This window comes from Felis catus, chromosome B4 (genome assembly GCF_018350175.1).
Source record: "Felis catus isolate Fca126 chromosome B4, F.catus_Fca126_mat1.0, whole genome shotgun sequence".
Taxonomy (NCBI): Eukaryota; Metazoa; Chordata; class Mammalia; order Carnivora; family Felidae; genus Felis; species Felis catus.
The window spans coordinates 95,318,077-95,341,304 of record NC_058374.1 but is presented as its reverse complement, the minus strand read 5'-3'; the positions used below and the strand labels follow the sequence as shown (position 1 = coordinate 95,341,304).

Here is a 23,228-nt window from a genome sequence, read left to right as displayed (position 1 = left end):
GTGGTCTTGACTCTTACTGGGTTTGATCAGATGGCAGACCAGGCTGCATTACATCAAAAGGGGTCTAACATTTAGAAAACTGCCCCCCTCCCAGGCAAAAATTATTTACCTGTTCTTGAAAAATAAATTGCTAAAAGCCAATCACATACTTCTAATTTAAATATAATGCTGGTGAATAGAATTAAGTACTACATTTTAATGAATTCCACTGGACTGATTTATGTCTAAGGGTCACAGGCTTCAATTACTTTAGTGGACAATCCAGTGATCAAAGAAAGTCTTATTACAAAGTAGTATCTCTTTTTCCCGAGTTGTGGGCTAGCTGGGGTGGACCCTAGGCCCCAGATAAAGAGTGTTGACTCAGAACTCTCTTAACGATTTTGAATTTATTTTTGTGAATGGTGTGAGAAAGTGGTCTAGTTTCAACCTTCTGCATGTTGCTGTCCAGTTCTCCCAGCACCATTTGTTAAAGAGACTGTCTTTTTTCCATTGGATGTTCTTTCCTGCTTTGTCAAAGATTAGTTGGCCATACATTTGTGGGTCTAGTTCTGGGGTTTCTATTCTATTCCATTGGTCTGTGTGTCTGTTTTTGTGCCAAAACCATGCTGTCTTGATGATTACAGCTTTGTAGTAGAGGCTAAGGGATACAGGAGTACTGATGCATAGGGGCACTTATACCCCAATGTTTATAGCAGCACTCTCAACAATAGCCAAATTGTGGAAAGAGCCTAAATGTCCATCAACTGATGAATGGATAAAGAAATTGTGGTTTATATACACAATGGAATACTATGTGGCAATGAGAAAGAATGAAATATGGCCCTTTGTAGCAACATGGCTGGAACTGGAGAGTGTTATGCTAAGTGAAATAAGCCATACAGAGAAAGACAGATACCATATGGTTTCACTCTTATGTGGATCTTGAGAAACTTAACAGAAACCCATGGGGGAGGGGAAGGAAAAAAAAAAAAGAGGTTAGAGTGGGAGAGAGACAAAGCATAAGAGACTTAAAAACTGAGAACAAAAACTGAGGGTTGATGGGAGGTTGGACGGAGGGGAGGGTGGGTGATGGGTATTGAGGAGGGCACCTTTTGGAATGAGCACTGGGTGTTGTATGGAAACCAATTTGACAATAAATTTCATATATTGAAAAAAAATAAAAAATAAAAAAAGTATTGCCTTCTGTAAAAAAAAAAAAAACACAAAAAAAACCTCTCTTAACAAGGCAGAGGCCAAAAACATTTAAATACAGATGGAGTTTGAAATCTTTGAATTTTTTAATATGTTCCATTTTTTTCTGTATATGCATTTATAATACCAATAAAATACTCGGTTGTTTTTGGATAGTAACTCTATTTGCATTATTTACTGCTGTGAATAGTTTTATGGCTTGGTATTTGCATTTGGAAAGAGCCTTTGAATCTCTTGAAATTAAAAACTTAAATCATTTGTATGTTAAATAATACAAATGACTAAATGGGTTTAGAATTCAGACTAAAATATATCCTGCATTATTGCATGGTAACTTTGAAGTTATGACACTATTGTTATTGCCATGGAAATTTATATTCTATCATAGTTGTTATGATTTTACATGATAGGAGGAAAAGAAGCTGTGCATCTCTAGCATCTATCCAGAAGGAAGGAATGAACATATATCTTCTAACTACAGGAATTCTTACACTTTGATTTCTTCTGAAATAAAATTCTCATTTTGTCTCAAATCCTTTGTTTTTCTCCAGTTGCACTCATACATAATGTCTGGCACATGTTAGACCCTCAAATATATACTTATTTGTTTGTACTTCATTTGAGTATCACTATTTTATGAGGGATAGTCAGAAATGCATGCCAGTTTTTCTCAGGCAAGCAGAGAACTGAGGCAAATTATTCAAATATTTTGATGCAATGAACCAGATGATTGCAATTTTAAACTAATTATTTCAACTAATTTCTTGACTCTAGTTAGGTAGTCTAAATTCCTGTTTCAAATGCACAGCTTTTGCCTTCTTAGAAAGTTGCCATTTTGAGTGATTTTTAATCTTGACTTCCCATTTCACTTCCATTTACCATTTTCGTCTGGGGAACTTCGATTTTAATACTGTTTCCACAGTTACAAGCTTCGAGCTAATCATGACCCTGGGAATTGAGTTCTCAAGTGTGTATGCAAGCCCCTTGAGTCTCAGTTCCCAGCGTAGACTGCTGGCTCCAAACCCTGCCCGTGGGGATCAGAAGCAGTGCCTGCCTGCTCACCCCGCCTGACAAACACTGGGGGTGAGCCAGAAGTCAGTGGTTCCTAATCAGCATTTGCAGGAACTGAGGAACCCATCTTTGGCCTTGCAAAGGAAGAGGAGTTAAGTCTCCGGTGCAATGTTCCCTATCTGTTGGTGGTTTCCACAGCCTTGCAGAGCCAAAAGGAAACTGTTGGACAAAAGGAAGCCCTCTCTTTCTCAGAACCACCAGGTGGACTGAGTTTTTCTTATCTGTTGGATTTTCCATAAGGCATGTTTCCATAGAACATAAAGCATGCATGAAACTATAATGCTTTCCTCATTACTACATTTCCAAATCCTGATCATCCTTCTGGGTTGAGCTCAAGTCTTAGTTTTTTGTATTAAATTATGCTGTTTTATATCAGAAAAAATTTTGGTCTATAGACAAGTAGAGAGAATAATATAGCAAACAATTATAAATTATAAATTATAAAATAATATAGCAAATATACATTTAATGGGCTTTATTTCATAAAAAAAGTATCACTGATGGTGTTGATATAGCTTTTCTACCTATCCCCCAACATAATTCTCCTTTCCCCCTCCTCAGAAGCAAGTTGTACTTTTTCATTGGACTGTTAGCTAAAGTTTTGAAATGGTTCTGACCTTTTCTGGATCTCAGTTTTTGGCAAGGAGTCCAGTTTCAGTTTCCTAAGTGACCCACTTCTATGGTCCCTGACCCTAGGCAAGCATTAAAAGATACTAAGGTGTGGGTGCCTGGGTAGCTCAGTCGGTTGAGCATCCAACTCTTGATTTCCAGCTCAGGTCATGATCCCACAGTTCTTGAGTTCGAGCCCTGTATCAACCCTGCTGCTGTCAGTGCAGAGCCTGCTTCGGATCCTCTGTCTCCTTCTCTCTCTGCTCCTCCCCTGCTCGTGCTCTCTCTCCCCATCTCTCAAAACTAAATAAACATTAAAAAAAAAAAAACAACAATAAATTCTTGAAAACGTTCCATTGTCCTTTTACAACAAGCTGTGAAAAGGTCCTGTAAGAATGTTTATACTATAGTAGATTATGCGTGTAAGCCAATCTCTTTATCACAGAAGTGCACAAATAGAGGTGTGCTCCACTTTATAGAATAGATGATATTGCAAACATCTAACAGCTATTTTATAACCTGCTATGGTCAAGTTAATGAAATAAGCATTATAAAATATAAGAAATGCATAAAGAGTTGGTTTCCCCATCTTGCAAAATACCTACCTCAAATGATTATGATGCATTTTTGAAAATACTTTGCTAACTAGTTCACAATTTTACTTTAAATGTAGTAATACCACCCATGGCTTAAGCAAAGGCTATACTATGAATTTTGTAACTTGATTTGTTTTTTAGGAATTTTTAAATATTTAGTTGTGCTTTTTCCCCCAAATAACCTGAAAATTAAGAGTGTTTGCCCAAACAAACGAAAAACAACTGTTTACCTTAGACCAAATTATGAGTACCATTGGCTTCTTTACCGGAGTTTGAAAATCCATTATTGCACCTTGTTCTTTTGCCTTGCACTGGCAGTGGATCACTACATAAAGAAACTGCCAAGTCTAGCATCACAGAACCTACACAGCATGTGACTGTGTGTGAACACAAATTAAAGATGTCCTAAGGCTTGGATTGCTGAAATGTACTTGGCCGTATACTCCAATCTGTCATCTGGCCTTAAGCTAAAGACCAACACACATTTCAGGGAAATTCCTTATGAACTGATTATTCCCTAGCTTTATTTATTATACCTAGACAAATTGCATCATATTTTTAACTAACATCATTTAAAATTTCACATAAAATGTCCCTAATCTCCATTAAAAATGCAATAAAGCACCATGAGTATGAATTTCTCAGTCACAGAAATTGTCATGGTCAGCCATCAGCGGGCACTGAATGTGGAACCAAAAATTTACTATAATTTTGATTTCTTTTTTCCTCTATTTTTCAGACGCTGCAAATGGATGTAAACAGGCTGAACATAACCTTGCTTCGGATATTCCGCCAAGGAGTGGCTGCAGCTTTAGGACTCTTACCCCAGCAAGTGCACATCAATCGCCTCATTGTAAGATGCCTACGTTTTGCATTCCCAGTACAAACTTTGATCTTTGTTGAAGGCTTTAGTAATAAAGAGCCCCCGTGCTACAGTTCTATGGCCCAGGAGCCAAATCTGGCATACCACCTCTTTTTGCAAGGAAAGTTTTATCGGAGCAAGCCTCACCCATTTGTTTACATATTGTCTATGGCTGCTTTCGTGCTACAATGGCAGAGCTGAGTAGTTGGCTGAATTGAAAGCTAGAATATTTGGCCCTTTCCAGGAGAGTTTGTCAACTCTCTGATAGTTCAGGGCTAGCTACTATCCCGATAGATATGAACAGAGGGGCCGAAAATACTTGTCTCACCAACCTAACACTACTCCCAAAATATTCTCCTTAAGAGTGAGAGCTTCTACATCAGTTAAGACACCATCTCCAGACAGTATCTATTTAAACCCTTCAAGTGTATCAGGATGAAGGGTACCAAATGCACAAGGCAGAGGATTTCGAATAAAGAATAAAGAAGACCCAACCCTTCAGGACAGCAGCACAAATGGAATGCATGAATAGATAAGGCTGGAAGTCATGCGAAAACTTAGATGGGGATCTGATCTGGGGCGGGGATGAGGTAAAACCGAAGGATCTTTTGTAGAGGGCCCACTTCAGACCTATCTGTCACCCACATCCTTTCTTTCCCCCTTTCCTCAGTGTTTGGGAACCTTGATGTCATCCAACTACACGTTCCCATCTGCATGTGAAGGTGGGTGTGAGCAAAGGCAAAGAAAGGCAAATTCAAATCATAAGATTTTCTCATTGTAAAAATCTAATTACCTAAGGTTCCTGTGAAAAGGGGCTTTGGGATCATCTAATATCTCACTGCACATACCCCTCCTGTAAATTCTTAAGCTCTTGCTTAGGCTTATCTGTCTATTGCGTCAATATCTGTATTTTCAGCTACGGAGAAGAATTTGCTTTTTATTTTGCTTTAGAGTTTTTGTTTCTTTGAATTTTTTCTGTGTGTGGAGGATGAGTTGTTTCAGACCCCATGGTAACTTTCATTCCGTGTCAACTATTTCTTGAGACTAAATAAACTTAAAAAAAAAAAAACCCAACTGTAGTTTTTAACACAGTACCATTGAAGAGGAAATACAACACTCCCCAATATCCTGAAAGAATTAAAATTGTTTTTTATATCCAGGGTATAGCCGGGTCAAGTGAGAAGACAGGGATTACAGATGTCTTAGATCTAGACCTAAATCTTTTAGGTATGCTTAGATATCTTGGATATACTTTTGTGTGTATAGATTTAATGAGCATAATAGCTCTTTGCAGGGATGAAAAATAGTTTTGGAACACACAGGGAGGTATATGCTTATCCTCAGAGAATGCTAGTGGCATATATATATATATATATATATATATATATATATATAGTTTGTTTTTAAGAGAGTGCGAGTGGGGGAAAGGGGCAGAGAGAGAAAGAGAATCTTAAGCAGGCTCCACGCTCGGTGTGGAGCCCAACACGGGGTTTGATCCCATGACCCTAGGATCACGAGCTAAGTCAAAATCAAGAGTCAGATGCCTCAACCGAGGCGCCCCTATATAAGTCTGTTTCTAAGAGCAGTTATTATAACAGATGGAGCTATGATGATGCAAGAGGCAGTAGAGCACGGTGCTTTGGAGGCAGGCAGACAGAACCGTACTGCATTTCAGCCTGACCATGTCCTACCGTGTGACCTTAGGCAAGCCACTTACATTTCTTCATTTGCAAAATGGAAACTATGATACCTATGTCCTGGAGGTGTTTTCAGCATTAAATGGATAACAGATTTAAGGTACCTAGGACTGTATCAGGCACAAAACAAGTCATCTATTCCTACCATTGTGGTTATAGGTCAGAAACTGTTTAAATTATTATAAACATGTTTCACGTCAGCATTATGCTGTATTTAGTCTTTGTCTGATATCTCCCGCAAACACAGAAACGTTTTTTCTGGGTTTCCAGGAAGACACTGACCCTGCATCTTAGTGTATGTGCTGCCGAAGTGAGCATGATACTGCATTTTATACCTGGCTGAACTTCTGATAAATTGCACTGAAAGATCGTTGTCTAGCATGAGCGAACTCCATGCATCAACAAGAAAAGACTAACAACAATTCCCTCCATAAGTGCAGTGTTATTTCATTATGTCATTTTTGTGTGGTGTTTGTTTTGTGTGTGCATGTGGCGTATCAGCCATTTATGGTAAGAAATACCGTGTTTCCATTTCAGCTAAGGAGGTAATACTAATAGGAAAGTACTATGATATTACTGCACAGCATATGCATTTCTACCAAGGGTAGATTTTAAAAGTATAATATATTTGAGGTGAAAGACAGGACCAGGGAAGTAACTTCAAAGTTCATCTAGCATCACCTTCTTTAGTTCAGCCTTTACGTTAATACAAGTTATAAGAAAAATATATGGAGTGGTGGTGTCTAATAATTGTACCATTATAACAGGTTTTATTTAATTCATTTGGTTTAAAAGGTTTTTTTAAGTTTATTTATTTATTTTGAGAGCGAGAGCAAGTAGGGGAGGGGCAGAGAGAGAGGGGAAAGAGAGAATCCCAAGCAGTCTGCACACTGTCAGCACAGAGCCTGATGCAGAGCTTGAACTCACGAACCGTGAGATCCTGAACAGAGCTGAAATCAAGAGTGGGACGCTTAACTGACTCAGCCACCCTGGCGTCCCTAATTTATTTGATTTTAAAATGCCTCTTTAAACACAAAATACTTCGGGAACGTCTACACGATATGTTTCAAAAATCACAATATGGAATGGAAATTAAACCAGAGTCCAATGAAATATAAAGATACAAATCTTGAAGTGTCAACTAATTGAAAGAAGGCCATTGGAAAATCTCAGGCTTTGGGCTGTTAATACTGAGTGTACCAGATAACTAATAAATGTGATTGCCAAGATGCCTTTGGACATTCTAGGGTTCTGATTTTCTTTAATGTTTCTAGGGGGAAGGTGAAAATATTTCCCAAAGCTGTTTAAAATGCCTATTAATGTACACAAATAATTTGCTTTTACTAGGGAAAGAAGAACAGTGTTGAACTATTTGTGTCTCCTATAAACCGAAAAGCAGGAATTTCGGATGCTCTCCCATCTGAGGAAGTGCTGCGTTCACTTAATATAAATGTCTTACATCAAAGTTTATCTCAATTTGGAATTATAGAAGTCTCCCCTGAGGTATGTTGTTCATGGAATATTTCATTTAAAAATGTGCACAGTTGGCATGACATGGTAACTCGATTCCAGGAGGTGTTGAAATGAAAGCTGTTTATTGTGTGTTATTTGATAATAAAAATCTCCCTAAGGGTCAGAATTCTCTGATCTTCATACTTAATATGTTTGTTCCTTACGGAATTTATTTTCACATCAAAATTCCACTCCGAGGCACTTTCTTCTCCAAATCTTTATGGTCTTGTAGCTTCTATTGACTTATCCAGTAAATTGTGTTGAAGAAAAGCCATTTGGATATATTTGTCGGTTGATTACTTGAAACTAAAGTGTCCAAAATTACACCCTTCTATTCTCTTCTTCAACAGGCGTACTTCTCACTTCCTTCTTTGTCACAGTGGTTGCCAGATACTTACCTTTGTCCACAATCTAGGAGTTCATTTGAGATGTGGTTTTTGTTTTATTTTATTTTGTCTTGTTTTCTGAGGAACATAATTTTAAGAACTATGAATGTATTCTTCATAGTGTTTTCTAAATCTGCACTTTTTAAATTGCCCCCACCATCTCCGCCATCCTCGCCCCTGAATAAATTCAGTCCCTTTTTACCTTCTGCTATGTCCCATTCTAACAAACTTGCTGGAATGATCATCATCCTGAATGCATTTAATTGAATTCACAGAATCATAGACTCAGACTCTGAGGGAGCATATGTGAACATTTTACAGATATAGAAACTAAGGCTCATAGAAATCAAGTGACTTCACCAAAGTGACAAAGCAAATGAGGTATAAAACAGCCTTTGACATCTAGACATCTCGACTCCTAGTCTCTTCCCCTATGCAGGGAAGCACAATGCCTCTCACTTCAGCAGATATCACCGGTGTGGTATAAAAAACTTTGGTCCAAGACTGAGCTTGAATCCCAAAGCCAGCACGTAAGATGTGTGTGACCTTGGGCAAGTGATTTAACCTCTATGAGATTAAGTCTGTCTTTGGCATAGTATCAGCCTCTCTGAGCCTCAGTTTCTTCATATCCAAAATGCGTATAGTAAAAAAAAAAAAAGTGGGGGGAGTATAGTTTTATCTTATAGACTTGAAATATGAATTAAATTTTAGAAATATATGTGGAAGTCCTCACACAGAGTAGGGACCAAACAAATATAATTTGAATGCAGGACAGTTTTTTTTATTGGCAGAATGAAGATGTATTTCATCATTGAGCCATGACTGTAACAACAACCTCCAGCCAGTCTTGCTGCATCTAGTTTTGCTCTCCTCCTTGCCCTCTCCATGCTCTACACAACCCCAACACACACACAAGGGATTTTCCCTCTTGTCACACAGAGTAATCTTTTTCAGAGCAGATCTGGCCCCTGCTCTCCTAATATCATGATTCTTGATTCTTCTTTGGCTTCCTAAATGCTATAGAATCACATCTAGATTTCTTAATATGATATATGGTCCTTTGTGCACTGGGCTTTCTGATTGTTGGACAGCACCCTCCTAGTTTATGCTTCAGCACCTCTACACTCAGTGAGTACCAGGACACCCCCATACTCTCTTCCCTCCATGCTTGTGCATATGTTGATCCATCTGTACACCTTTCGTGGTTCAAGATCAGTCTACTATATAACAAAGCCTTCCCTTGTGCTTCCACAGATGTGGGCTCTTGCTTTGTGTTCTCACTGAGCTTAGTGCAAGAAGCCCTTATCCCGTCTTGGTCTTCAAATCTATTTCTACCCTATAGGCTCCTTGAGAACATATGCCATTTCACTTTATCTGTTGTCTCCACCCCTTCATTCAGACGCTGGCATATAATGGGCACACAAATAGACAAGCAGTGTGCTAGGTAGTGTCCAAAGTTGGACAAATAAATGAATAAACAAACAAGTAAATAAATAAAATACGATTTTGGCTTTCAGTGAGTTTGTATTCTAGTATGGGGCAAATAAGATATAAGCAGATAAGGAGAATACATGGTAATGTTACCACACTGGGCCATAGGAGCTTTGAAGAAGAAAGCCCCTCATTTCCTGCTTCAGAGAGGCCAGGGGAAAAGGTCAATATGAGCTTAAACACCCAAACTCCTCCTCAACCCTGATTGCATGTGACTCTGAAGGGCTTCCCTTTTGTATCCAACCAAACACCATTTCCATATCTAGGCCCTTGACAGACGGCCTTGCACACTATCTTGCCCAGGACAGTGCTGTAAAATTTAAAAAGACCATTGGGTTTATTTATTTGTTCCCATAATCTTTCAGTGAATATTATAAGCACTCTTCCCTGTTGCTTTATTCTGAGTTTAAATGCCACTCTGAATGCTTTAGGAATACAGCAGCTTAGTGAGTCATCCAGATTTGCAAACCAAGAGAAGCTCATCAAACAAAAAAAAAACAGTAAAAATTAAGTATTTGTCCTCCAACACACCTCAGCCCAGTGATAATGAGGAGCCTGTCACAGAACTATTAGCCCACCATAGACCACAGGTCTGTAGTGTAGTTGAATAATGGAAGTATACTTGATGGGCAAAATGTGATACTTTTTATGAAAGTGTAGAAATTTAGAAATCTAGGAAATCTAGAATCTAGAGAATATTACCTGACAGGAGACTGGGAAGTATTTTAATTGGATATGAGGCATTTCAGTAAGGAGAGAAGGATGGATTGTTTGCAGCTTTTTGTTCAGGCACTTCTAGAATGGACCCAGCATTACCCTCTGACCTGAAGTCCTAATGCAGAAACAGGAGAAAGCCATCTATGGTCCCGGGCAACCTCAGCAACATAAGGTCCAAAGGGGCACTGCAAAAGCATTTGTTGATATTTGTTTAAGCTGGTGATGGTATTCTGTTTCTCCATTTCTTTATTCATCTTTGTCATTAACGCTGATAACAACTTATGCCTCAACCCATTCTTTCACATTTTTATTCCAAATTATCACTGTGCTGTGCTAACATGTTTATTAACAGAAAAAAAAAAAAAGAATATTGGTATTTTGGTTTCTCATCCTTTATCTGGATTAGAGAACACTGTGAATGCAGTCTCAAAGCATCTATTTCTAAGTTAATATGCATTACTTTCAGGGAAGGACATGTTTTCCATCGTTGCCGTTTCTTTATCTGCTTGATTTAATTGGAAATGACTCTTGGGAAACAAAAATACCAAATACAGAATTACTTTTGTTTATTCATCTGTTTTCACTTTAATCTAAGTTTTGGGGGAGAAAAAGATATTATTTCTTTTATATATTTTTATGAGCTGGAACATTGTAAGTGCTCCCATATTTTTTATTATAAGATGCTCCTAAAGATAAAATTAGACTTCCTGTTGCCTAGTAAATTAAATCTTAGGGAAATAAAATGAAATTCATTATTTTAGTTTCTATTTTTAATTTTTTTATAAAATTAATTAAAAATTAATTAATGACTGAATTAAATATGTATTGAAATAGTAAGTTTTACATTGATAATGCAAAAATGATCTAGGATTTGCTGTTGTTGTTTAATGGCGAATTATGCCAGTTTGGCAGGTCTTATGTTTCAAAGGAGGAAGTTACCTTCCTTACTAACAGGCCAAGGTGCTGAATGATACTTTCATGGAATATTCACATACAGAAAAAAATACATACCAAATAAATATATACCATTACCCATGAGCATGGTGATTATTCCTTGAAACTAGAACATTAATCAACAATCTAAAAATTATAGTCCTGACCATACAAAGCAGAGGAGGAATACAATTAAAGATAACATGTGTTGGGTAATTCAGAATGAATTGTTCACTTTATGCATAATACAGTGGACATTTAGCATTTATCTGACAAAATTATATTGTTGTAGGATACACCTTGTTTATCTACCTAACTCAATTAACCAGATAATTAAAATATTTCCACTTCATTCTTATTCTGTGTGCTTCATCTCTTCTAAAAAGATATATCTCCTAAAGCCTCTGAATCATGTCTTCTAGCATTTGGGATGTCTCCCATCACTTGGGATCAGAATTGTTTAAAAAAAAAACAATTAAGACAACTATTGTGCATCAAATTATTAAACAATGCAGAGAAGCCGTATTGTGGGTACAGGAAACAGCCCAAATTTTAAGTAATAAACAAAATTCATCAGCTTCTTTCACTGCAACAGAGTTAAAGGGCAAAGCATGTAGGTAGATGTAGCTATGATATAAGACGTAAAGATAATACAGTGGCATTGGGTTTGACCTGACTGTGAAGCCTCTGAATTATTGAACCCTCAGCCCTTTGACAAACTGTAAAGGCATCACATTAACCTTATGCAAAGGTTAGATTGGAGATTCCTGTGAATTATACTCTTTGACTTGTGGGATCTTAACTACAAACTTTTCCATTTATTACCCTATCCTTATCAATTTTTTAGATCTCTGTACAAATATAGTAGTGCTTAGCAGTAATAGCATGACTCAGAAGGAAATCTATTTACCAAGAAAGCGCAGTGACTAAGTTCTAGGAGTTCAAAACAAGTGCCTTTCTAACTAGGAGTGGGGGAGTGGGGGTAGGAGGTTAATTCTTCCATCATCACCATTTTGGTTAAAAGAGAAAACAAAACAGATTTGTCTTAAGCAGAAAGGAACATGTTGATATTCCAGAGGTGTCGAACTATAGCAGAAAGAAAGAAAGAAAGAAAGAAAGAAAGAAAGAAAGAAAGAAAAAGAAAGAAAGGAACCAAATCAGGTTAGGAACACAAAATCTCTTTCCACCCACCTAACCACTGCTTTTTATCCAAATTTTACATGAACTAAAGCTCAGATCCTCATAGTTAAATTTGACAAGTTTAGGCTGTCTACTTGAAGGCTTAACTAGTTTGCTTTTATAGCAAGCAATAGTTGTTATTTCGTTGCCTGTAAAAAACTCATTACCATATTTATACCTGGTTTCTACAAGAGTTGTTTTTTTTTCTGATAGTTTCCAGCTATGTTTATAGAGGTATTGTATTAAATATGATCTGGCTGAGGTCAAAGAGTAAAAGACAAGTCACCACTTGAATGCAAGATTTCCTTTCCAGTAGGATACTTGGTTTCTAATCATTTCATCAAGCAAGTATTTTCAGATTCTCCCTCAACTGACCACTTACATATTTTTAAAATATATACAAGTCATTTCTTATATCTACGAATTTGTGTCTTAGAAAGTAGGCGAGATGTTACAGTGAGCATATCAGTGTTTTATAAGCAAAGGCAATGGAAATTCAACTATGCAAGCAATAGGAGTCTGCCTCAAATCATTTTTATAATCACAATTGAACTCCAAGATCCTTTCTGCTCTGTTTTGTTCAAGTCCCCAGCAACTTGAGTTCCAGGATAAAAGTTTTTATAAACTATTTTTTCAGGCAACTATTTCTTTTTGTCTAATTTACAAACATTGAATGTGTTGTATTTTTTAAAAAGTCTTGAAAAATAATTTAACGATGATTTCAAAGTTCAGACACCTACAAGGACAGGGGTGTTCTTTTTCTTCAAGAATTTTATTTTTGACACAACTATGTATTTCTCATGATTCTGTGGGTTGACTAGGATCAAGTAGGTGGTTTTTCTCTTCCACATAGTAGGAGCTGAAGTCACCCCAGTGGTTACATTAAGCTGGGCACTCATCTGCCACTGGGGTGCCCAAGATGAACTCTCATTCTCCATGACTACTATCCATGTGTTTTTTTCATCATCAATATCTTGTTGTTCAGGGCTTTCTTAATTGTTGTTCAGGGCTTTCTTAATTGTTGGAGGCAATATCCAAAGACAGACAAGGACTCTCACCGAGGGAAATGAAAGGCATACTTCAACAAAATGGAAGTTTAGATGAGCAGAAACATTTGACTTGATTTAGCATTTATGTTTTTCCCAACTGTAGGCCATTCAGTTTCAAGCTAAAGTTTCCTTAACTATGAATCTTTAAATTTCACTGAATTATAAAATTTAATTGCCTTCTAAGTTGTGATATTAATAGATGTAGGTTTTTTTTTAAAGAAGGAGTGGGTGAAATAAAACTAAGACACTCATTCACATTTTATTCAGCTTCTTCTCCACCCTTTCACCCACTAAGCAGCAAGCAAAAAAAATTTTAAAGGCGCAAGTAAAACTATTTATCTTACTTTTATTTCCAAATAATTCTGCACTTTTTGATGCTCCCTGTTGCTTTAAGTAAAATATAATATCCTAACAATTTGTAGGTGGAGGTGAACTTCAATCAGGTGGAGGTGAACTGCAAAAGTAGACTGCATTCAAAGGGGAAAAAAAAAAAGATCTGACGAAAGAGAAAAAAAGGAAGGAAATGATCCTGACACTGTTACTCTGTTTATAAAAGCATCAAGAGATTTTGTTTGCACCTGTTTCACTTTTGTTTAAAGTCAAGAGCTGCATTACAGCACGTAAACCAGGGTGTTGGTGTTGTGGGAGGGGACTTAAAACAGTAAGGAAAGCTTCAGAAACAGTTTCCTCAGCACAGAAAAGAACAGAACTCTTTTACTTATGAACCAGGTAATTTCCCAGAGAGACTGTTGGAGGGACATTTACAAAGTCTAGGACCCAATATGCCATGTCCGGCACGCTCGCTCCTGCACAGGAGATAAAATCATCTCTTCACGTATAGGGACGGCTGTCCTCGTCTCAGATCAGTTTGAGAAGCAGCTCTGGCAGCGGGGGATGTAGGTGTGTTCTACTACACTGAATGGAGTGAAGCTAAAAATATGTTGAGTGTCTGATAAGAACGCCATTCTCCTCAAACTCTCATTTAACGTCAGACTTTCTGTTTTGCTTTTAAAGAAAAATGTTTTACAAGGGCAGCATGAAGCGGACAAAATCTGGAGCAAAGAAGGATTTTATGCTGTTGTCATTTTTCTCAGCATCTTTGTTATTATAGTAACGTGTTTGATGGTAAGTTTGCTTCTTTATATATCTTATCCCTTACTGAGCCACTGCTTAATACTATGGGATACTGTCATTCAAACGAATGTTGAAAAGACTGGGAACAGAAGCAAGGCTTTGATCCTATTAGACTGGGAATATTTCATATCTGACGGCAGAGTGATAGCTAAGGAAAACCTAAGGAATTACAGATTCTGACCTGCAGAATAAGGCTGTAATTGCACTGAGGCTTTTAGTAACTTGATCAACCCTGGGAATGAAGCTTTAGAAAGTGATTTACCGTGGTCACTGGAGCCCTCAAAGTCATTAAAGTCTCATGGGCACACTTTGGGCTTACTTTATTTCTTCTTTTATATCATCTTTATGGAACTCAGGACAAATTTTAAAAAGAAACGTCTTAGGGGCAAGCTTATATCTTTAAGAATCGTTGATTTCCTTATTTATTTTTAAAGATAAATAGCATTAGATATTAATGCTATTAGATAAATAGCTAAAGATAGATAGCATTCTGCGAAATTCTAGGCATGAAAAGGGATGATCATAGGCTCAAAGGCTAGATAATTCACTGTCGACTAACTTTTTAGGTGAATGAATTTAAAAAGTATAAAAGTATACACGGCAAATAGTTCTGTAAATTATAAATTATAAATGTGTAGCCTTTAAAAGTATATTTCTAATTAAAAAAAAAAAGAACCCAGAGTAAACCCACTAAACTAGGCAGCTCTATTTTGTATTGAGGGAGTTAACAGTTACTTTTCAAATACATTGATAAAATTTTCCTATTCTTTCAAAAATTCTGTGATGTACTTTAAAATATTTGATGTTTACAAAGGGGTTTAAACATTTTTTTCCTTGTGCTATGTTCTTTTTAATTTTGTACATTTTCAAAAATATTCCTTCCTTAGCTCTTAAATGCCCCCAAAAGACATCACACTACATACTATTCAACCAACAGTATTGCTAAGTGTCTTATTGGTTTTTGTTCATTTATGTTTCCCCTGCTGGGGAGGGGTTTATGTTAGAAAGATTAGGGCTTAGTTGGGAAAGGCAGAGGCTGAGTAAGTCTAAACTTGAAGGATATAAAACATTTAAGGCCTTGAACATGGTGATGATGGGCATATTTCCTCGAGTCTAAATATAGGAAGCAGTAAGGACACCCTAAAGCTTCCATCATCATGAATTCAGAAGCGTCTGGTCTCCTATGGGCACACATTTAGCAAGATTTCTAAGAATTGTGACACAATAATAAAAAGAATAACTTAAACATTGAGTAAGAAATTTGATTTTTATGTATTAAATGGTGGAGACTGAGAGGGAAAAATTTAATGAGACAAAGTTGGAGATTTTAGGGAAACTATGACTGAGACCTCTGGGCATTTTTTAGTAGTTTAGAGGGTGTGTTTTGTTGTTGTTGTTGTTGTTGTTGTTGTTGTTGTTGTTGTTGTTGTAATAGTTAATTGCACTATTTTAACATATGCGGCTCTTCCTTAATCTGAGGAATCTTGAGGGCTTTTTTCTCTCTTGTCAGTCACAATTAGAGTGTTTTTCTGCTTCATAGATGAAAAGATGGGAGGAAGAGGAGAATTCAAGGAGGTTGAGAGTGCTAAAAGCAGAGACTGCTGGGGGGGCGTTGGGAGGGGTGGACGGATAAGATTGGGCAGAGCAAAGGCTAGGGTAAAGGAGGGAAGTGGGAAAGCAGATTCCTGAGCAGGCTCTGAGTCCTGGAGGGCAGAGAGAGGCCCAGCAGAGCCTGCTCTTACCATGTAAGACTCGGTCCAGGCTCTGCCTCTCTAACTCAGGAGCACCTGCATATCCAGCATGACTGGATAAATCCTTTCATGACATATTGCTCTCATGAGGCAAAAGAATCTGTGGTGGCCACACTCTCAACCCCTGGGGGCCAGAGACTAGCTCTCCTTTTCCCAGTTTCTGCCAAGCATCAATGTAAAAGTCAGAAACCTAGATAAGTCTGCTCCAAAGTTACTAGAACAAATCGAGAAAGGAATGTTTCCAAAGTATGGGTGATTGCTGTCCACTGGGTTGGCAGTTAGATTCATCCATTCATTCAGTCTACAAATTCCTGCAGGGGATACACTGTGGACCTGTGGTTGGCACTGTGGCCAAAGGAGAGAACAAGATCCCTGTTCTTGTAGGACCTATACTCTAAAGGGGGGGGGGGGGGGGGACACAGATAATAATTTAGTACTTTTCTTTTAAACAAATAATGAACATGCTGCATGATTCCAAGTATTTGACCTTCTGGAAAAGGCAAAACTTTAGAGATAATCAAAAGATCAGTGGTTGCCAGAGGTTTCAGGGGAGGAGATGGATAGGTAGAGCACAGCGGATTTTTATGGCAGTGAAACTATTCTGTACAATACTGTGGTGGTGAATACACGGCCTCATGGATTTGTTAAAACCCATAGAATGGGGGCACCTGGGTGGCTCAGTCGGCTAAGCGTCCGACTTCAGCTCAGGTCACGATCTCGCGGTCCGTGAGTTCGAGCCCCGCGTCGGGCTCTGTGCTGACCGCTCAGAGCCTGGAGCCTGTTTCGGATTCTGTGTCTCCCTCTTTCTCTGACCCTCCCCCGTTCATGCTCTGTCTCTCTCTGTCTCAAAAATAAATAAACGTTAAAAAAAATTTTAAAAACCCATAGAATGTACAACAAAAAGAGCGAGCCCTAATCTAGACTACGGATTTCGGTTAATTATGATATCCAGTATTGGCTCATCAATTGTAACACATGTGACCACACTAATACAAAATGTTAATAGGGAAAATTGTTTAGGGAAATAGGGGAGAGAGGGTATATGAGAACTCTGTACTCTTTGCTGTTTTGTGTGTAAACCTAAAACTGATCTTAAAAAATGAAGTCTATTCATTTTTAAAAAAAAAATCATATATTGTGCAGTGCTGTGAAGAGATACCTTAATAGTGAGTGAGCGGAACAGAACCCTCGGAGACTTCCAAGATATGTGACAATGTGGGGAGAGGGCCTCCCAGGCAGAGGACAGAGCAGTTGAGGTGGGAATAAGCCAGCCTCTCTGGGCTTAACAAGAAGGGTGGAAGCTGAAAGTTTTAAGCAGAGCTTTCATGTGATTTGATGTGTGGATTTACAAGAGCAGGTGCTCTGCTGGTGAAGAGTGGTTGGGGACAGAACACGAGGCAAAGCTGGGAGCAGTAGGACTCTTCTGGAAGCCATTGTGTTAGCCTGATGACAAAGATGATGATGGCCCAGAGGAGGGGATGGTGGTGGAGATGGAGAGAAGTGAACGGTTGGGATTTATTTGTAAATGGAAATGACAGGATTTGCTCCCTTCTCAGGGAAAAGGAAAGAAAGAAATTTAGGTTGACTCCTCATTTATTTGGCTGAGTACCTGGCTGGTGGAGCTCCCATTTCTTGGGCAAGGAACACGTTGGAGGTGGGGGTAGTGAGAGAAACAACACTTTTCATGTGTCTTCCAGTTGCCCTTGAATAAATGAAAGAAGTAGAATGATATATTTCAAACACAATCTTAAATTTTCATGAGAAAAGGTCGCTTTGAAAAGTCACAGGGGAGGGGTGCCTAGGTGGCTTAGTTAGTTGAGCATCTGACACTTGATTTCAGCGCAAGTCATGATCTCACAGTTCATGGGATCCAGTGCCATCAGGCTCTGTGCTGATTGTGCAGAACCTGCTTGGGATTCTCTCTCTCCGTCTCTCTCTGCCCCTCTGCCGCTCATGTACACACACACACACACACACACACACACACACTCTCTCTCTCTCTCTCTCTCTCTCTCTGTCTCTCTCTCTCTCTCAAAATAAATAAATAAGCTTTAAAAAAAGGGAAAAAACGTAACAGAGGAACCAGCAGTATACATGAAGGAATTAATACTGATAGTAAAATTCTGGAGCACCTGGATGGCTCAGTCAGTAAAGCGTCCAACTCTTGATTTGGGCCCAGGTCATGATCTCATTGTTCATGAGTTCAAACCCCTCATAGGGCTCCATGCTGACTGAGCCTGATTGGGATTCTCTCTCTCCCTCTCTCTCTACCCCTGCCCCACTCTCTCTCTCTATCTTTCAGAATAAATAAATTTTAAAATAAAAAAAAAGAAAAATTCTACCTACTCAGACTGGATTTAACATGAAGTTAAGTTTATCTGATGCAACTATAACACTGACATGTCAACAGTTCACATTTAGGGACTTGTCAAATGTGATTCTCTAAAAAAAGCTTATCTTTGCTCAAGTACTTTTGATAGTGACCTTGATTTAAAGTAAGTTTTTTACTTGGCTCTCTCAGTAATAGTTGTGCTATCACTTTTGCAATTTTCAAACACATAATATTCTGATTCTATTTCCCATGATTTTGTTGATTCCATGCAAAAGAAAAGACACAATACAGAATTTCCCCTCTGGCAATAACTATATGTATGAGAGATCAAATACCATTATTTCGATCCAGCCTTCCCACATACCACAGAAACAAAAGGCATATGGTTTTATTATGAAATTTTATAGGTAAATTGCTGTAATGGTGGATTATGTGTGCTATGTAACAATAACATAAGGCTTGGCAAAATTTTTGAAATGTGGCATATTGTTTACTTTCCTTAAAATAAAAAAAAATTATATTGCCAGGCATAAAATTAGACATGCACGACATTTTCAAATGTGTGACTTATTTAGCACCTCTCAAATGTGAATGTAGAGTGGGTGGAGCGACAAATAGACAAATACAATTTTCCAAGGAAAAGTGTGTGGGCAATTTCCAATCCATTCAGTCTGTTTTAGGTAGGGGAAATTTATTACTAAGAAGAATTAGTTATTAAACTTCAATAAACAATGGAAGGAACATTTATCATCAAAATTAAGTCTTCAAATGTACTTAGAGGTTTATTACAAAGTGCAAAGGCATTTATGAAATGTAGGTAGAGATATCTACAAGCCAGATTGCTTCTGGAAAGCAATTTTAGAAAATACAGGAAAAGAGCTCTTGATGTCAACAAAAGTTTTAGCATGTTAGACCCATAAAAAAGCCAATTATTAGTCATGTAGAAGTTTTCTAGTCATGGTCTTGGTAGCTGAGACATGAAGTTGTATGTCAGATCACCTGCTATGGCCTGAACCCCATGCAGTGAAAACATGTCACAGGTGGACATAAACAGCTACCCTCTTCTAATTGGTAATATATAATTGCTAGAGACTGAGGGAAATGGGAATAGATTTCTGGCTGGAATGATCTGTTTACAGAACCATTTCTGTAAAACATACCATTTTCAGAGTAGGCATGTGCCTTGAAGCAATTTTTAATTTTGTTCTATCTTAATAAAAACTGTTTACTTCTTAAGTATTAAGAATGCAATCCTCTTAATAATAAAAATAATAACAATAGTAATATTTAATGTCTTCCCTTTATTGCACACTTACTGGTACTAAATTGGCACTAAATTTACTGTGTGGTACTAAATACTTAATGTATTTTTAAGCCACTTTATTGAAGTATGATTGACATACAAAAAGCTGTGCAGATTTAATGGATACAACTTGGTGAGTTTGGAGATAAGTATATACCTATGAAACCATCACCACCATCTTTGTCATAGATCTTCCTATTACTTCCAAAAGTGTCCTCCTGCTCTCTATTTATTTTTTTATTATTTTTTGAAAGCTTATTTATTTTGAAAGAGAGAGAGAGCACATGCATGCATGAGCCAAGAGGGGCAGAGAGAGAGGGAGAGAGAGAATCCCAAGCAGGCTCCATGCTGTCAACGTGAAGCGCAACACGGGGCTCAGTCCCACAACCCTGGGATCATAACCTGAGCTGAAATCAAGAGTCAGATGCTCAACCCGCTAAGCCAACCAGGCACTCAATTTTTTAATTATTATTATTTTGTATTGTGATAAGAACACTTAACATATGATCTACCCTCTTAGCAAAGTATTTTAAGTATACAATGTTGTATTATTAACTATAGACTCCATGCATAAACACTTAATGTATTTTAGTTTGCTAATTTTACTGATGAGGAAACCAAGATCCTGAGAGGATCAGTGACTTGACCAAGAGCACACAAAGGGACTGGGTAATTATATTGGGGAGAGAGGAGGATCTGTCCTGTGCACTGTCGAGTATCTAGCAGCATCCCTGGCTTCTGCCCACTCGATGCCAGTAGCACCCCACCACACACCCTAGTATGACAACCAAAACCATCTCAGAACATTACCAAATGCCCCTGAAGGGCTAAATCCCTGCTGGTTGAGAACCACTGTCTTACAACTTAATTCCATGACAACCCACCTATTGCCAGGTAACAACATCTTCCATTCTTTCCATGTTTTGTCAACCATGTCTCTCTCTTGAGTATTTTTTTTAAATTTTAGGGAAAGAGAGAAGGGGGAGAGGAAGAGAGAGAAAGAGAGAGAGAGAAAGAGAGAGAGAAAATCTTGAGCAGTTTCCATGCTCAGTGCAGAGCCTGATGCAGGGCTCCATCCCATGACCCTGGGATCATGACCTGATCCAAAATCAAGAGTTGGATGCTCAACCAAATGAACCACCCAGGTGTCCTCACTCTTGAGTATTTTTAAAGTGTCTTGTAAGCATTATATATTCTCCAAGGCGTAGGCATCAGTTCTACCTAATCAAAGGCGTAGGCATCAGTTTGTACACATATGACACAGATTAAAAAGCTGACCTGTAACCAGCGATGAAGCAAGCCAATGACTGTAAAAATATGTGGCAAAGGTTCTTCAGCAAGAACATAAACTCATGAAGTAAAGAAGGACTTTGGACTAGAGCTACTTCTATACCAATATAATCATAAAAGTTACCTGTCAAGAGCTATTGAGAAAGCTGTTATTTCCTTGGCTGTCTCATTTTCATTTTTGAAAATAAATATTTGCTTCTCCAAATTTTCATTTTAAAAATGAAAATATGCTTCTCCAAATATTCCAATTTGGAAATGAAAATATGCTTCTCCAAAACCCAAATGTAAACAGGCAATCAAATGTTCTGATGTACATATTATATTCAGATGTGAAGAACTAAGAATATATAACATATGTATTATCTTTTATTAAAGATATTTTTGTGAAGGTACAGATATATTTGTTTCTCTTCTCATTCAAGTAAATAGCTGGCTTGCAATTAAGAAATAAAAAGTTAGGGACACCTGGCTGGCTCAGGCAGAAAAGCATGTGACTCTTCATCTTGGGGTTGTGAGTTTGAGCCCTATGTTGGATGTAGAGATTACTTAAATAGATAAATATTTTTTTAAAATAATAAATAAAAATAAATTAAAAAGATGTCCTGCCTTAAATTCTATTGCCTCATCTTTTAGTAATTATGTATTTAACTTAGCAATCTTGTGTTATCTTATTGGTACTGTTCTCGTATTTCTAGGATTTTGTTTGCGCAAAGTGGTGGCAAAGTGCCTTTGAGGGTTATGAAAACTGAAGAGAAGCAGTAAATTAACTGCCCCCCCCCCAGTTCTTAGGCATCATACACAGGGTAGGGATATTTATCTTCAATGTTTTCTATCCTATAGCTCGTAAAAGTAATTATAATAAGAGTAAGAAGATTTTTCACTTAATACTAGATGTCTTGTTTTTTTCTTATGCAGTAATATTTCTCATAGGAATATTTAGCACCATCATTTTCAAAAATTTAAGATTTAGCTTTACCCTACCTTTGTCAGTGAACGCCACCAGTATAAAAGTTTCCAGTGTATGAGGAAGTGAACTGAATAAAAGACAAAAAGGATTCTTTTAATTGCCTGACAGTTCAATTTATAAGAACGCATTTGTAGTTATACTCCCTGGGTGCATAGTCCTTTTCCTTAAAGAGAGATTTTAATCCACAAAAGATATACTCTTAGATTTGGTGGTGTTGAAAGCCAGTGGTGAGAACCGATCTGCAGCAGATGTGATGTCAGAGTCAATCGTTAAGAATGATAGCATGGCAAAGAGCAGCACCAGAAGTAATGTAAGGGTGTGGAAAGTACATGGGTCTGCAGAGCAGAACTGCCCCAGGACTTGGATCTGCCCTCGCTGACTGCTGACTTTGGGCAAGCCACATGATTCAGATGGACTGTAATTTTTTCAATGTATAATTAAGTCAGAAGGACCTATAGTGATCATCCTAACTCTGATTCCATCTGTATCCCTAATTTCAAAGACACTTAGGGGGCACATGCACCCCAATGTTTATTGCAGCACTGTCAACAATAGCCAAATTATGGAAAGAGCCCAAATGTCCATCAACGGATGAATATACACATACACAATCGAATACTACTCGGCAATGAAAAAGAATGAAATCTTGCCATTTGCAACAACATGGATTGAACTGGAGGGTATTATACTAGGTGAAATAAGTCACTCAGAAAAAGATAGGTATCACATGACTTCACTCATATGTGGACTTGAGAAACTTAACAGCTGATCCTAGGGGAAGGGAAGGAAAAATAAGATTAAAAAAAAAGAGGAAGGCAAACCGTAAGAGACTCTTAAATACAGAGAACAAACTGAGGGTTCATGGGGTGGGGGAAGAGGAGGGAAAATGGGTGAGGGGCATTAAAGAGGGCACTTGTTGAGATGAGCACTGAGTGTTGTATGTAAGTGATAAATCACTGGATGCTACTCCTGAAGACAAGACTACAAGGTATGTTATCTAACGTGAGAATTAAATAAATAAATTAATTAAATAAATAAATAAATAAATAAATAAATAAATAAATAAATCACTTAATGTACAATCACTCCTATTTCTTATCTCTCTGCCCAAACCTCTGTCTTGTTATAATCCGAGATGTTGGACCTGAGACATAATTA

The 23,228-nt window shown here is 37.7% G+C and overlaps 1 protein-coding gene across 4 annotated transcripts in view; it reads left to right on the top strand.

Moving 5' to 3' along the window:
- PTPRR (protein tyrosine phosphatase receptor type R) overlaps positions 1-23,228 on the top strand; it is a 243,328-nt gene that overhangs the window by 121,931 nt on the left and 98,169 nt on the right. For all 4 annotated transcript variants that reach the window (XM_019835222.3, XM_045062069.1, XM_045062070.1 and 1 more), the window contains 3 exons: positions 4,207-4,320; positions 7,374-7,529; positions 14,308-14,418. In XM_019835222.3, coding sequence (XP_019690781.1) covers positions 4,207-4,320; positions 7,374-7,529; positions 14,308-14,418 — 381 coding nt within the window. The remainder of the gene's footprint in view (positions 1-4,206; positions 4,321-7,373; positions 7,530-14,307; positions 14,419-23,228) is intronic.